The sequence below is a fragment of the Benincasa hispida genome, chromosome 8 (assembly GCF_009727055.1).
Source record: "Benincasa hispida cultivar B227 chromosome 8, ASM972705v1, whole genome shotgun sequence".
NCBI classification, from domain to species: Eukaryota; Viridiplantae; Streptophyta; class Magnoliopsida; order Cucurbitales; family Cucurbitaceae; genus Benincasa; species Benincasa hispida.
The window spans coordinates 23494545-23507457 of record NC_052356.1 but is presented as its reverse complement, the minus strand read 5'-3'; the positions used below and the strand labels follow the sequence as shown (position 1 = coordinate 23507457).

Below are 12913 nucleotides of genomic sequence, written 5' to 3'. Positions count from 1 at the left end.
CCAAAACCACCACATTTAAAGTTGGGGTCAAACCAACTCAACTCATGTTGGTGAATCAAACACCCCAAGTGGATTAAAAAATATAGTCATCCTTAGTTTTAGATTTTTAAAAAAAATATGATAATATTTTTTGTATAAAGAATATACCCTAAACTTTCGAATATTTCAAAAATATCTTTACACAAAAAAGGTTTAAAAAAAATACCACTTATTGAATATACTGAACAATAAACCAATTAATATCATATTATTTTTTCCTTTTTCCATCACACTTAATTCTTTAGAATATCAACTACAAACGCCGATGGAAATCACCTTCGATGATCACCTTTGAGCGAGCAACTCCGACGACCAACTCGAGGCTTCGAAAACCACCTTTGACGATAAACTCCAACAACCAACTCTAATACCACATTCAGGCGACTAACTTTGGGCTCTAATAGTGTCATCCGACTACAGTCTCCAGTGAAAATCATATTCGATGATCAACTTCGACGACTACTTTCGTCCGACTAACTCCGAGATTTGAAAACCACCTATGATGACAAACTTTGACAACCAACTCCAATACACCTTCATTTGACCAACTTCAGGCTCCGACAACCACCTCCGGCTAGCGACTACAAACTTCAGCAAAAGTCATATTCGATAATCAACTTCGACTACAGTCTTCATTGGTTGTTACGATGATAAGAGAGATTTAATTTTAAAAAAATAAGAAAAAGAAGAAGATGATAATGAAATTCATGAAGAAAAATCGACTAGAAAGTTATGATTTTGCTTTAGTTTCTTGTTTTATTTAACCATATTTCTACAAGAAATGTAATGAGTTAATTGTTTCAAAACAAAAATAGTAATCATAAAATATATTATTTAAAGTTAAAAAATTGCATCAGGTATGAACTCAATTCTCACCTCAACTCTTATCTCAATTCAACGCTCCAAACAATCCTATTTATTTTTTGGAAGTTTGAAATTTTGTTGGGATCACGTACAAAATTTAGGGATATTTTTATAATTTAGCCAAAAACTTTAATTATTCATTCCGTTCACGATTTCCCTCTCCCTCGCGCGCATGTCTCCCAACTCTTAGGAGCAACACTCCATCGATCTTCCAACCTCCCTTGGACGGCGGCAGAGCAATCAGTCGACGACGGCGGAACGATCGGACGGGCTGGATAGCAGCTGCGGCGGAGATTTGGACAGCGGCGACGGTGGAGATTTGGACGGCGGCGGCGGCGGCGCGTTACCTTTACGTGGACAACGGTGAACAAGCGTTTCGGCAACGTGGACAACAACTTCTTGGTACCTTCTTACTCAAACTTCAACCATCGTAGGGAACATACACCTTGATTTTGACTTGTAATAACATTTCTACTTTCTTTTTTTAGAAATTTGGGTTGTTACATTTTTTTCTTTTGAGATTATTCTTTGCTGATTTTTGTTGTATTTTTTTTTTTTTTGAGGTTTCCGATTTTTCTCTTTTAATTGAGTTTTCTGATTGGCAGTCAAAATGGAAGAGCAAGGTTTATTTTGCTTTGGTTATTGTGAATGCTATCGTTGGTTAGTTTTATTTTGTAAAAATAAGAGTTGCTCCACATTTGGGTGTTATTGTTTTATCTTTCAAATATGTCACCCAAACACAAAAACTTGTAACCACCCCTTCTAATTGATTGTGATGATTTAGGTTGGGTATAGAAGACATTAGGAAGGTTTTGAATATCATTTTAGGTTCTGTTTTTTATCTCACAACACTTGCAACAACTTCTAAACTTGAAACACTCAATTCAAACTCATTTTTATAGGTGTTTTGGTGGGTGTGTATGGACACTTTTTAGGTAGTTTTTTACTACTGTTTTTTGTCTCGCAACTTCTTGAAACAACCTCCAAACCTGAAACACTCAATTGGAACTCATTTTTATAGATGTTTTAAGTGATTTAGGGTGGGTATGCACATTTTTTAGGTAGGTTTATAGCTATCGTTTTTTATCTCGTAACATCTCACAATATCTCACATATAAATGTGTATCCCAACTTCGTGTTCACACGATTCGTACCCCTACCATTACGATCTCAACATAATACACAAGAGACACCTTATTATCAAACTCCAACTCACATATTTGGCTTTCATACCTGTCGGACGCATGGTTTCTATGTTTTTGAAGTATTTGTCTCATAGATAACCGGTGCCTGTGCTTGACAAGATGTTTTCACTAGCATCTGGAGATGACCATAGTCCTGTAATGGGTAGGAAATTTTCCTTACTGAATGTGACAACCTTACCACCTATAAGGAAGCTCATGACATCCGACTGATCATCAACCACCTCTCTTTGAAGTATGTAATGGACAAGAGGACTATTGAATACCAAGTCTAGGTCAACCAAATGCCTAAAGATGGTTCGTCTAAACATGTCCAACTGTGCTAACGAAAGCTTCTCTTTCACCACCTGTTCGCATGCCAAATGTGAGATAGATTCGTAATCTGTGCAGGTAACTCATCCTCTACCCTATATTTCAAAATCAATGCCATATATTACCTAGATTTCATTCAAATAGATACCATACGTGAGTAATTCAAGGAATACTAAGGAATTAAGATTCCTAACTCAATAGTTGTGCCCTTAAAATATGGGTATTTTGAGCATCCATGTAACCCTTCTCACTCACTTTCATACGAACAAACATGAAACGTATAACAAGAGCAACACATGATTTCGCACAACACAAGTCTTGCAAACTGAAAATTCTAGTTCTATTAACATTTTTTGAGCACAAACGAAAGCATTTAAATATGACCAACAAACCAATAGGAAATCGAAAGAGGGATTTACAGACTAACCTACTTTGAGAAGTGAAGACGACTGAGATAAGCGGAAAGAAGAAGAAATCTTAAGAAAACGTAGAATCCATAATTGTCGAAATTAGATAAAATGTTGAATGGAATTTTGAACTTTTTTAATTTATACATCACACTTTTTCTTAAAATCGAGATAGGGCTTTTGAGAAGACATCAGGTTGAGTTAAGCGAGAAGACATCAGGTTGGAATGAGCTTCACTACCTCGAGACGATGCTGAGATAAAAGTGTGAAAAAGTGATGTCGCGTTGGGCCATGGCATTGGGTCAGGGATAAGCCATCGTCGGGTCGGGACATTCATCACTATTGCGATGTCACTTAGAACAATATGGAACTCTGTTAATTTATTCATTGCACTTCCATTTTAAAATAGGAATAGAGTTTTGGAAAAGTCGTCGGGCTGGGCATTTCAATCCAATATCACTAGGAATGTTGAAAGTGCGCCCTGACGTAAGCATAAGGTCAAATTTCATATTTTTGTGGGGGCGGGTCAAAAAACATAAAGGTGCCCGAGAAATGGTTATCCGTACAAAAAAACTCTAGAATAATTCAAGTTCAATTTAGATATTTCACATGTTCATTTGTCCAAAAAGTCTTCTTTTTAAAAATTGATCTCAAAACTCTTTACCCCATTAATATTGTCCTATTTGTTACACTTTCCCTATTTTCTTTTTCATGCTACCTCAACCTCCTCCCATCCTCCGTATCAATGTCGACTCGTTGTCACCGCTATCATTACTCTTTCGCTCACAACAATTGATCAATCACAAAATAATCGACCGCATGTCACCCTTCAATGTTACTCTTTTGTATTATGTATTTTATCATTCTCATTCACTTCTCTGCAATTGAAAGTGTTCTGATTGTCTTTTTCCTTCTTGGTTGTTGTTTGGTTTTGTTGAGGGAAACAAAAATCTCAGTTTTTGGCTTTTTGGCTTTTTGGCTTCCAACTTGTCTGCAAAGGCTGATTCATCTCACCCCCTTCAGCAACCAAGGCACATCATTCTTTTAATGAAAGAATTATGAATTTGTAATACATGGACTATTTAATCAAACGTATTAGTTTCCTTTGCAGTTTTAGCACGTTTTGCTTGTCATAAATAAACTTCAAAGTTCATGTATGAATATTTGAGTTACTTCATTGCTAATTTTTCAGATTTTACTGCTAAACCTTCTATGAATGAGAGAGCTCACATGGAAGAACCCAAAAAACGTCTGGAATATGAGCTTCAGCTTTATGAACCGGAACTTGAATTTCTCATCTCCATTCCAATGGTGCTTTTCGGAAACACGCTTGCCAATCAAAGCCTTTGCAAGTCCGTCAATTTCACTAATTTGTTTGCCATTGCTTCGCTTATCTTCAGCAAAAATCTCTCCTACGGTTTCTCGACCTTATAGATCAATTTGTACAGAAGTAATCAATGTTCGTCCTTCTCTGGATGAAACCCATATCAGTAGTAACTTCATTTCCCTCTTTAGCCAACAAAAATTTTCCCCTGATGACCCCAAGCTGAAAAATTTAGCTTCAAGACTCAACACTCGAATTGTTGAAACAGTCTTGAATGGCTTGAGGAGTTGGAAGGTTGCTCATATGTTCTTCACTTGGGCCTCAAAACAACATGGGTACAGGCATAATTGTTATACTTTCAATGCCATTGCATCAATCCTATCACATGCTCGACAAAATGCCCCACTGAGAGCCATTGCTAAGGATGTCCTTAACTTTCGTTGTTCAATGACCCCTGGAGCTTTGGGAGTCTTTTTAAGATGTTTGGGAAACGTGGGGTTGGTTGAGGAAGCTAACTTTTTGTTTGATCAGGTTAGATCAATGGATCTCTGTGTTCCAAATAGTTATAGTTATAACTGTTTGTTGGAAATTTTGTCCAAGGCAAATGCTATTGATTCCATTGAGAACAGGTTGAGGGAGATGAAAGATTTTGGGTGGGAAGTGGACAAGTACACATTGACACCTGTTTTGAAGGCTTATTGCAATGCTGAAAGGTTTGACAAAGCTCTAATTGTGTATAGTGAGATGCATGAGAGAGGGTGGGTTGATGGGTATGTCTTTTCTATCTTGGCATTAGCTTTTAGCAAGTGGGGTGAGGTAGATAGAGCAATGCAATTCATAGACAGAATGGGAGATCAAAATCTTGGGTTAAATGAAAAGACATTCTATGCATTGATTCATGGTTTTGTGAAGGAATCCAGAGAGGATATGGCTCTTAAGTTGTTTGAGAAAATGCTGAAACTGGGTTTTACTCCTGATATTTCAATCTATGATGTGCTAATAGGAGGACTTTGTAAGAAGGGGGCATTTGAGAAAGCAATGGCTTTGTTTTTGAAGATGAAGTTGTTTGGAATTGCGCCTGATGTCGAGATACTTGCAAAGCTGATAGCATCTTCTTCTGAAGAAAGAGTTGTGATCATGTTACTTGGGGAAAGACCAAAAGATATAAATGATGAAGGTATGATCTTGCTTTACAATAGTGTGTTGAAATGTCTTGTTAATGCTGGTAAAGTAGAGAGTACTTGTTATTTGCTTCGGCTTATGATAGGAAATGAATCTCATAGTGGCGATATTCACGTTTTTGAGATCCACCAAATTTTTAAGAAGGTATTTCCTAATACTGCTTCATTCAGTATTGTAATTGATGGTTTGCTGAAGACAACAGGTAAGTTGGATCAGGATGTAGCATTAAGCCTCTTTGAAGATATGATTCAACTTGGTTGTGAACGCAACCAATTACTTTATAACAATTTGATAGATGCACTGTGCAAATCAGACAGATTGGATGAAAGTTATAAGCTTTTGAGAGATATGGAGCAATCCGGACTTCAGCCGACACATTTTACCCATAATTCAATATTTGGGTGCCTATGTAGGAGAGAGGATACTGTAGGAGCCATTGAATTATTGAGGAATATGCGGGATCGTGGGCACGAGCCATGGATAAAACATTGTACACTCCTCGTGAAACAACTGTGTAAGAATGGGCAAGTTATTGAAGCTTGTAATTTTCTCGCTGATGTAGTTAGTGAAGGCTTCCTGCCTGATATAGTTGCCTACTCTGCTGCCATGGATGGGCTAGTCAAGATTAACGAAGTGGATCGTGCTTTCGAGATGTTTCAAGACATTTGTACTCGTGGTTATCGTCCAGATGTGGTTTCTTATAATGTATTGATAAATGGCTTTTGTAAAGCTGGAAAAGTTAACGAAGCCCACAATTTTCTGAACAAAATGACAGTGGCCGGGCTTGTTCCTTCAGTTGTTACCTATAATCTTCTTATTGATGGATGGTGCAAAAGTGGTGATATTGATCAGGCCATCTTTTGTCTTTCCAAAATGAATGAACAGAACAGGGAGCCAACCATCATCACTTACACGACTTTGATTGATGGATGTTGCAATTCTGGAAGACCTGATGATGCTGAAATATTTTGGAATGAAATGCAGCAAAAAGGTTGCTCCCCGAACAGGATTGCTTACATGGCAATTGTGCATGGTCTTTGCAAGTGTGGAAGGCCTGATGAAGCTCTAGTTTATTACCACAGGATGGAAGAAAAGGAAATGAAACCTGACAGTTATGTCTCTGTTGCACTGATCGATGCTTTCATATCAAAACACAACTTTTCCATGGCTCTTCACATATTAAAGGATACAATTGAGAAAGGAAACATTCCCGATCCGACCGACAAGAAATATGTAACCATAAGAGATGCAATCCTTAAATTATCTGAAGATGAACAAACTGGGTTGGGAGTCAAATCTCTTATTGAGAAAGGCAGCATTCCGACGATTAGTGTTTCATGTCTAAGGAGCTGAAGTTAAAGCTTTTTCTGTTAGCTTATCAAAGGGAGGTAGATGAAATTTTTGGTTGCAAAGCCAAAAGGACATGTAACATTTGCAAACCGGGCCAGTTCAATACTTCTGTCTTTATTCCGAAGATCAAATTTCCAAATTTCTGGCTACCTTCATCGGATAGTGGATATCACATGTTCAGTCGTCCTTGAATGGGTGGATTCCTTTAGAACACAGGTTCTCTTCTCCATTTATAATGTCAATGTCATGTTTTTCTTGCTAAATAATAATATAGTGATTTTGGCTGAAGAGTCCGCAAGTTTTCACAATCCTTTATAAGTCATTCAATGTGTAAAATCAGAATTGCAAATATGAAAAGATACTGCTTCGTTTATTGGTGAATACTTGGCTACATCATGACGAGGAATTGCTATTGCTTAAATTTGGTGAGAATTCATTAGAATTGGTGTAAACCTGTCTTGGTCCTCAACTTTGATACTTGTCCCACTTTTATTTCTAATTGTTCAAATTTCATATTTTGGTTTCACGATTATGCGTAAGAATTATGGGAAAAATTCAACATTTACCTTGAATTTGTTCTTTCATTTTTTCTGATGGAAAGTTCAGCACCTTATCTGAAAAAAAAAAAACCGTTTCCATAAATTTGTAAATGTGAGCCAACTTTTACCCCTACATCTACACATGTTTCTTATTTCTACACATCCTAATAGTGTTTTAGGTTTTCCCTCTAAAGTTGATCATTTTGTTCAGACCTAGTAAATGTAGCTGTTGTTATTCTAGAATAAGTTTTCTCACATTCCCATATTTTCTGTTGTTATTCTAGCATCTTGTTTGCAAGGTGTTTTTTATGTCTCTATTTCAAGGAAAGTAGTTGTAAGCAAATGTTAAAAGTTTCCAAGCCTGATACATGCCTGACATTATCTACAACAACAAACTTTTATGTGGTTAAACATAAATGAAATTGAAGTTAAAATTACTCCTCAACTTGGGCATTTTGTTTGACTGTTGTTACATTTTCTTAATACCTTAAGATGTTTATTCTCCCCTGCTTAATTTAATAAACAAGTTTTGTAATGATGTCCTCAAGAATCTATGAATTCAGAATTCTTATTTTCTTTTTTAGTTTTGATGTTCACTTCCAAATTATTATTATATTTACCCTTTGTCTCAATTTAGGAATAGAATTTTTTATTATTATTATTTTGTGGAGGCCTAACTTTTTTATGGTAACTTTTCACGTATTAATAAGAAACTCTACTTTGTCAGAGAGAAAAAAATTGGAAGCTAATTTCGAATTAATATATAGTAGATTATTATGTTATTGACCCCTTGCAATCATTCCACTTTGTATCATCAAAAGGCTGATTCATCTCACCCCATCAGGAACCAAGACATATCATTCTTTTAATGAAATAATTATGTCTTGGTAATAAATGGACTATTTATTCATAAGTAACTAAGTACTAGTTTCCTTTGCATTTTTAGCGCACTTTGCTTGTATATTCTTTTTCATATGATCTTGGTTAGCATACCTTCGTATGACACATGATCTAGGATACTTTTATGCGTCCAATATATATAACCGACTCTGAAGGAATCTATATATATTACACTCTTCTTTCCTAGATTAACTACAGATCTATCATGATTGATGTGGTGATTGATGATAATCATAAATTTATTATAGTGTTTTATTTATAGACATATTGAACGTGTGTAGGGAAGCCATTTCATACTAGACTTTCTTTCTAATTTTGTGCACCCAATTCCTCTCTTCTCTTGCATATTTCACAGGTCTCTTCTTTTTGCTTTTTCAGTCAATTGATGCCCAGAATTTTCTTACGAAATTTGAAAGATTTTTAAGATTATTGATCTGTTTTTCATAACCCAACCATTTAAACATTCTCGGGAAAAAAAAGTACTCGTCTAATTTCTAAATAAATGTCCAATTCTTTTGTGGGTAAACTGCTGTCATTAAGAAGAATGCAAGTATTGTGATGTTCTTCATCGATTGAGCTTTGTCATTTAATAGGTTTTATAGTGGGCATAAGTAATTGTAATGTTCTATATATTATCCCTACCGTATATTGACTGAATAAATGTTAACACTTAGATACTCCTTACAATCCATTCAGATTCCTTCTATCACTTTAGGGTGTTTGGGGTAAGGGATAAAGAGTTATGAAATCTAGAGAGTTCTGAATTCTTGGGACCCACAATATAAGTAGTTGATAAGATATAAAATTATTTTTTTAGTAGTGTGACCCATCAATTCATTGGGCCAAAGACTAAACACATCCCAAATAAACGCAAAAAAAATAAAAAATAAAAATAAAATAGACTGTCATATATTAGTACCATCAAAGTGTCTTTTGGTTGTCGACTAAGGCAAAAATGGTACATGTTTTTACCAATTATAATGTTTTTGTTTTCTTTACCCAATGGATATTCTGTCCTTCCAACCCACCTCACATGCTCTTAAAAGTTCAGGTCAGCTATGTAAATTGCGTTTAAGTTTGAGCAAATTACTTTATTCCTTAAAAAAAAAAAATTGACCCTCTTTATCATGTATTTTAGTTATGATGATCCACTGTATAAAACATGATGATTAAAATGCATGTTGAAGTGAGTGTGCTTTTATGATTATTTCAGACCTCAAACTAGATGAGACAAACCTTCATGAACAGTTTTAGAGATTAATACAAATTCTAAGGATGCAATGAATGAACATGTAGAAGATGACAAATAGTTATATGAAACAAAAGAGGAAATAGGATGAGCGTACTTACATTTACCTTTACAAAGAGCAGGAAGATCATCACTCATTTTCAGATCCAATGACGAAAAAAACTCTGGTACAAAGCATGGAACGGAAGGAGAAGAAGAAGCCTTGGGTATAGGGCATGGAACTAAAAGAGGTTGACGTCGATTATAGAGACCTTAACAATGAGTGGAAGAATAGAGGTGACAGGTAGAGATGAATCAGGAAGGGGATCAGAAGGGGAAACAATTGTGTATACAAGGAAATCATCCTTTAACTCTTTATGCTCCCATTGACTCTTATTCAAAGAAAAAGAAGGTGAGGAAAAGAATGAGGAATGTTTAAAAAAAAGTGACATCAGGAGAGACAAGATATTTATTTAGACTAAAACAATAACACCGATGCCCCTAATGAACATAGGAATAACCAAGAAAAATACATTATAAGGACTTTGGATCCAACTTGGTATGTTGAGCTCGAACATCCCAGACAAAGCAGGCACAACCAAATATTTTGGGTGGAATGAGAAACAACTATTGTTTGAGACATAAAGTACAAAAAGGTATCTCACTCTTAAGAATGGAAGAGGGCATGTGATTTATTAAGAAACAAGTTGTAGAAACAACATTAGCACAAAAGGATTTTGGAACATGCATTTGAAACATCAAAGTTTTGCCTATCTCAAGAAGATGACAATTCCTTCGTTCCACAACTCCATTTCGAGATGGAGTATTGACAGAAGAAGATTGATAAAGAATGCCATGGACATCTAAATAAGACTTTAGTGCATGGGAGAAATATTCTTTAGCATTATCGTTCCATAAGATTTTAAAACCACCACTAAATTGGGTTCGAATTTCAACATATGAAAATGAGAAAGTAATTCATAACGATTTTTCATTAACTATAACCATGTTACACGAGAATAGTCATCAACAAATGTAACAAAATACCCAAACCCTTCTTTGGACTCGATAGAACATGGACCCCAAATATGATAATGGACTGATTCAAATGGAGCACTAGCTCGTTTATTGACTCGAGGATACAAACTCAAATGATGAAAACTGACATGACTCACAATCTAAATAAGACAAATGTTGAAGTTGGGGACTAGGACTTTTCAACACAGAGATAGACGGTTGACCCAAACGACAATGTTCTCAAAGGGAGACCACACGTTGGAGCATTTGATGGCTGTAGGTATTTGTGGTTCAAATATATTAAGACCTCCAAATTCACACTCTTTACTAATAATTTGTTTCGTCGTAAGATTCTGAAATAAACAATAACCAGAAAAAGGGAAACACAATAATGAAGATCACAAGTGAGTTTACTTATCGAAATCAAATTAAAAGAGAAACGTGATAAATTTAAAATTGATGACAAAGAAATTGGTTTAGTAAGATGGATGGTTCCATATCCTAAAACAAGAGTGGAGGTTCCATCGGCTATAATGACATTAGTGAAGAGGTAGATGTACAGAGGTTCTAAATAAGCTAGGTTTACCTGTCATATAGTCTGTAGCTCAGAGTCAATGACCCATTTCGAAGTGGAGGAAAGAAGGCATTTAGAGATGTTGCCTCTCTTTGCGATGGCAATAGTAGGAGTAGAAGATGATGTCATTAATATCTCTTGATACGATTGAAATTTAGCAAACACATCTACATAAATCATAATTGACTTGTCAAGATTATCAGGAGTTGAAGCGACAATCTTCTGCATTCACGTTTCGTATGGCTAGGCTTACGACAATAGTTGCAAACAACATCTCTTGAATTTTATCTTTTGAGCTATTTGATCCAACCCCTTATTACCTCTATAATCATTTATGCGTCCAATCAAAGCACTACTAGAATCAGATGACATAACTATTGGGTTTTATATCCTAAAACTCGTAGATAAGAAATGTAACATTTGATCGATTATTAATAAAATGTTATTGATATTTATTGCAATAAATAACTATTGTATATATTATATTTATCCTGCCTAAATAATCCTGATCCAATATATTCTCATAAAAATTTTAATGACATTCTCATGCACAAAAAAAAAAAAAAAAAAAAAACATTCATCCTTCATTTTTAACAATCTTATTTTCATGTTTTTTATTTTCAACCTCTATAAAACCTTAAATTAAAATGACTTTAATGGCTTAAAAGTATATGAAAATTAAAAAACCTTTAAAGAGGATTATGAAATTTAGTGATGAATGACGTGGCTTTTCTTTAGTTGATCTTCCTCCGCACGTTTCCATTAATGCCGTCGCCGACATTTTACAAACTATCATTATTTTCATTGTTATATATCTATATCATTACTTTCATTTTCTTTTTCTCTTTCTAACACTATTTGTATTTTTTTAATTAAATATTCGTCGATTTATTGATATTTTTACATTTATATATGTTCGGTATTACCGTGAGAATTGAATCGAAACTTTCATTATATTGAAAAAAAATCTATAAAATAAAATAAAAAATAACTATCAAAATTTCACTAATATAAATCTAATATAAATAATAAATATATTAATTTATTTAAAAATCATAAAATATTTATTTATCTATTCAAACATCTTTTTTGGATTTTTTGTTTTAATAAATTTTCATAAATATTTATCGACATCCATATTTATTGCGAAGTTTTTATCAATATTTCATAAAATTAAGACTTTTATATTTTTATCATATTTTAAATCTTGCTCAAAAGCAATTTTGACAAAAATAAAATATAATTTTCAATAATGTAAAAATAGTCCATAAAAAAAAATTCCTTCAAACATTTTTCTCCTTTCCCAAAAAATAATGTTTATTTATTGGTTGTGGATCATAAAAAAGTTTATTTGTTCGTTGTCAATTTTGTTATTAAATTTGACTCAATCATCAAAATAAACTCAAACTATGGAATTGGCTTCAATTATATTTCTCACTTCTTAAAAAATTATTTGAAATCTTGAAATTTGATTGAAATCAATTAGTAACTAATATATGGTAGATGTCAAATTTTTGTATAAAAAAATTCGAACCATAGATCGCTTCAAATATATTATATGTTAAATCATATTCTCTTTCGTACATATATATGACACGTTTTGAAGGGAAAAAAAAACCTACATTTTGGGATTAAAATCAAAATATTATATCGTCTTCTAATCTTTAGAAGTTGAAAAGACTAAATTAAATATTTAAAACTTTGAAGACCAAGATGGAATAAATAGTAAAATCTATAACCGAAATGTTTGTCATTATTTTTAGAGTAAATTTTGTCCGTTCAAATTTGAGCATTAAATTGCCCTTAATAATTAGATAAACGTTAAAATGTAAATTTTGTAACTGAAACTTTTGAATTTTCTAAAATTCATAATCTTCTCAACACAAAATTGAAATTCATATCTAATAAATTCAAAGATAAATATCAATCTATACTCTTAAATGTTGGAATTATATTAATTTAAATCCTAAAATAA

The 12913-nt window shown here is 33.8% G+C and overlaps 1 protein-coding gene across 1 annotated transcript; it reads left to right on the top strand.

Annotated features, from left to right (window-relative positions):
* Positions 1-1018: 1018 nt before the first annotated feature.
* LOC120082986 (putative pentatricopeptide repeat-containing protein At5g08310, mitochondrial) lies at positions 1019-7132 on the top strand. Its single transcript, XM_039038444.1, is given in 3 exon segments — positions 1019-1305; positions 4017-4234; positions 4236-7132. Coding segments are annotated over 2 exon segments (2646 nt in total). The 5' UTR covers positions 1019-1305; positions 4017-4036; the 3' UTR covers positions 6684-7132.
* The last annotated feature ends 5781 nt before the right edge of the window (positions 7133-12913 follow it).